Source organism: Lontra canadensis, unplaced genomic scaffold (assembly GCF_010015895.1).
Source record: "Lontra canadensis isolate GAN:19392208 unplaced genomic scaffold, GSC_riverotter_1.0 scaffold21, whole genome shotgun sequence".
Taxonomy (NCBI): domain Eukaryota; kingdom Metazoa; phylum Chordata; class Mammalia; order Carnivora; family Mustelidae; genus Lontra; species Lontra canadensis.
This window is the reverse complement of record NW_022631015.1, coordinates 1,415,178-1,419,082: the sequence shown is the minus strand read 5'-3', so window position 1 is coordinate 1,419,082 and position 3,905 is coordinate 1,415,178. Positions and strand designations below refer to the sequence as shown.

The 3,905-nt window shown below is 57.2% G+C and overlaps 1 protein-coding gene across 1 annotated transcript; it reads right to left on the bottom strand.

Moving 5' to 3' along the window:
• Positions 1–754: 754 nt before the first annotated feature.
• On the bottom strand, positions 755–3,084 carry FOXQ1 (forkhead box Q1). Its single transcript, XM_032861441.1, has one exon. It carries the CDS (start codon positions 2,335–2,337, stop codon positions 1,114–1,116), a length of 1,224 nt encoding a protein of 407 aa, XP_032717332.1. The 5' UTR covers positions 2,338–3,084; the 3' UTR covers positions 755–1,113.
• Positions 3,085–3,905: the final 821 nt, after the last annotated feature.

Here is a 3,905-nt window from a genome sequence, read left to right as displayed (position 1 = left end):
AGATGAGTTTTCATAGAGGTCATTGGTTCGAAGTTTAAGAAATCATGTTGACAGAAGTCCCATCCTGGAGATTTGTAGGATAATTTTTAGGTGAGGAAACCTGCACTCTGACTTTACCTTTATTGAATTATTCAAGAAATTGTTTGACTCCATTGGAAGTTTTTTGAGAGTCAAACCTGAACCCATTTTCTTGGCAAGGGCAGGGTGGGGGAATGTAAAAAATTCTGCATCTGCAACCCACCACCACAAAGTGTTAAAGTCAGTTGTGAATTTTATTAAAAATAAGCACTATGCCTGGGTTTCATAAAATTTATACATGAATATGTACAGACACAAATAAAATAATATTAAAAATAAAAAAATCACACTTGCTTTCAGGTGGCAGTGGTCCTGGCACCCCACATACATAATGCTAACATTCCCTTTAAAGAAATTGCTTGGCCCAAGGAGACCACAGGTAGAGATCACCGAACCACTAATAAAGCTGTAGCCCGTTGCCTGCAACATTTTCAATTCAGGTCTCAAAAATATATAAATAATTTAATTACAAAACCCAACTTTTTTTTTTTTTAAATCGTTTGGCACAGTGAAGCATTGGTCAATAGCAGAGAAATGACTGCAGATTCTCTGACACCTCTCTCACACTCAGTCATGCCTGTAAATGCCACATACTTACATGGAGCAGGGGCCATTAAGCCCCATACAGTAGTCATATCATTTATCCTATGGAATGGTTCCCTGATTTTTTTTTAAAGGGACAAATCAATAGAAGGTGCGACAAAAATAGGAATAAGGGGGAGTAAGAAGATAGGAAAAGTCTTTGTGAAGTGAGGGAAGGACAGGTGTGGTCAAGAACCTAAAACAATTATGGAGAATTGGTTTGGTCTTCTGTAAAGTCACAAAAGATGAAAAATAATCTGAATTAAATTTGAACACTTCTGTCAAAAATGCTTTTGCTTTAAGGCACGTTTGATGGAGATTTTTCTATTAACGTCTCTCTCTCTCTCTCTCTTTTTTTTTTTTTTTTTGGTCTGTCTAGAAAAATGTAAAGCCCCGGCCTGCGTTTCCTGCCTCCCCGAAGGCGCCCACCTTTGGGGGGCTCCGCGGCTCTGTTCAGGCCAGGAGCGTCTCCACTGGGTAAGGCAGGTGCGTGCCGGGGCCACAGACCGAGGACGCCTGCAGGGCCGCGGGCAGCCGCAGGGGGCAGTACAGGTGCACGCCGCCGCCGGCCACCGGGCCTCGAAAAGGCTTGGCTGGGGCCGAGGAGGAGAGGGGCGCGAGCAGGAGGTGAGGTGCGGCGGGTGGCACCGCGGGCTGCGCGTCGGTTCCGCGCGCGGCCAGCAACGCCGGCTCGGACGTTCCATACGCACACAGCGGCAGCAGAGCCCCTCCAGAGGCGCCGGGGAGTAGCGCGGGATATGTGGGCAGCGGCGGGCAGGGCGAGGCGCCCCACGGCAGGCGCGCCCCGGGGACCGCTTCCCCGTCGCGGCGGCTGCGGAACGGTTTGCTGAGGATGCTGTCTATGGCGAAGGAACTGGAGAACTTGCCCGCCGGGCTGGAGCGCCCCTCCTGGCGGGCAGGCGAGCGCGCGCGGGGAGAAGCCGGGGCGGCGGGTGCGGGCGGCGGGGGTGCGGCGGGGGGGTGGGCCGCGGCCTCCTCGGGCCGAAGCCCCGGTGCGGGGGCCGCCGCCCGGTGGCTGAGGCGCTTGCGGCGGCGGCGGAAGACCCCGTCGGCGAAGGTGTACTCGCTGTTCGGGTTGAGCATCCAGTAGTTGTCCTTGCCCCAGGGCCGCGAGGGGTCGCGCAGCACCTTGATGAAGCAGTCATTGAGCGAGAGATTGTGGCGCACCGAGTTGCGCCAGCCCGTGTAGCTGCCGCGGAAGAAGGGGAACTTGCCCATGAGGTACTCGTTGATCTCGGCCAGCGTCAGGCGCCCGCCCGCCGAGTCGCGGATAGCCATGGCGATGAGCGCGATGTACGAGTAAGGGGGCTTGGGCCGCCGCGTGTAGGGCTTGCTGCGCGCGCCCTCGCCGCCCACCGCGCTCCCCGCACCCGGCCCCACAGCGCAGGCCTCCGCGTGCCCCGCCGCCGCTGCCACCGCCGGGCCCTCCTCCTCCTCGCCCGGCCCCCCGCCTAGGCTTGGCTCGCCGCCGCCCGCCAGCTCCGCGGCGCCGTCGCCTGCCGCGGGGCTGTTGGCCGCACAGTCCCCGTCCGAGCCCAAGGAGTCGTCGCCAGCTGCCGACAGCGGAGATGGCGCGTTGCTGCCGCCTGCACCCTCCAGATCACTAACCGGCTTGTCCCCTTGGGCCGCGCGAGGGTCAAACACCTCCAACTTCATGCCCGCGCACCCTGTCCCTGCCCTGGGCCGTACCCTTTCCTTCGCGTGGCCTTGGGAAGCTGGTGCGGGGGGCCGGAATGGAGATCTCGAGGCCAGGGGTCTTCGCCTTTCTTTCCCGGGAGCTCTCCCTCTTCTTGCGAGAGACAGTCACTTTTCCGTTGAAGAGGCTTCTTCCGCTGAAATTTTTTTTGGAGGAGTTGTGCTTATTGGGTGAACTAAGAGGGGCGGAGAGGGAGGAGTTGGGTGGGTACTGTCTTCAGTTCAAGGATGAGAGACTTCGGGGTGAATGCGTACAGGGGCGCGGTTCTACCCTCTGATGCCCAAGTGTGCCGGGTTTGGGACTTCTTGCTGGAAGGAAGAAGCGTGAGCATCGGCTATCCATTCAAGAGACCAGGAGGTGTTCTTCACTGGAGGTCCCAGGTCCGGGGCAGGAATCTTTGGGGCACGGAGATGGTGCCAACCGGTGTTCGTGCCACCCTTGGGGTAGGGTCTGGAGCCCTCAGCCTTGAGCGCCCACGGAGCAGAGTCCCGGAGGCCGTGGCGCCCGTAGCCGCCTTTCCGCCCCGGCTCTCCGAAGCTGCATCTCCGCGCTGGCTGTCCGCTGTTACATCTCGTTTCCACCTTCGCCCCCGCCCAATATAACCCTGCGGCCGCTCCGAGGGGGCGGGGCCTGGGCGCCTAGGGCCGAGGGGTGGGGGAACGAGGTGGCCTAGGTGGCCGACGCTCCCCGAAGGGCGCACACCAGGCGGAGGCCATGCGGCAGCGCGGCCGCAAAGTCAGGGCTCAGGTTGTTTGTTTTGGGTCGGCCCGGCCCCGCCCTCCGTCTCCTGCCAATGGGAAGCCTGCGCGCGGCTGGGGGTGTGCGCGTGTCTGTGAGTGTGCCTGCGTGCCGGGCCCCGCCCGCCCCGCTCCTCCCTCAGGTGTGAGCGCCCGACCGCTTGGGAGGGGTCCCTGCGTCTTGCAGCTCAAGAAGGCGATTTGGGCAGTGGCTGGGGGCTATCCTCGGGGGCACCTGGAAGGGCTGGGTGCAGGGCGGCAGGGACTTTGCTCAGGCCTACGATTCTCCCAAAGAGCACGCAGTGTAGTGAAAACTGCTTCTTGCGAAAGCAAATCCCTGTAGTTACTGACGTAGAGCTGAACAGCAACGACCGCGCAGCACACTTTGCAGGGACCGCTTATGGGAGCCATATGCTGTGCACCTTTCTATGATTTTCTTTGGCGGTCTTCTTTTTCCTCTTTTCTTTCTCCCTCCTTCCCATCTTTCTTCTTTTCTTCTCTTTCTTTTCCTTTCTTTTTTCTTTCCTTTTTTTTTTCTTTGTTTTCTTTCATACTGCATACTGGACTTGAAATTGTGATTCTTTCTTTCTTTCTTTCTTTCTTTCTTTCTTTCTTTCTTTCTTTCTTTCTTTCTTTCTTTCTTTCTTTCTTTCTTCCCTTTCAGGACCTTGACTCTTGCTCGCTTAAATGGCCTCTGACTTTCACTTTTCTTTCGTTTTCCTTTACCTTTTCTTTACCTGGCTGGTGGCAGCATTGTTCCCCTCTTTCCCTGGGGTTGCTGTGTATGGCAC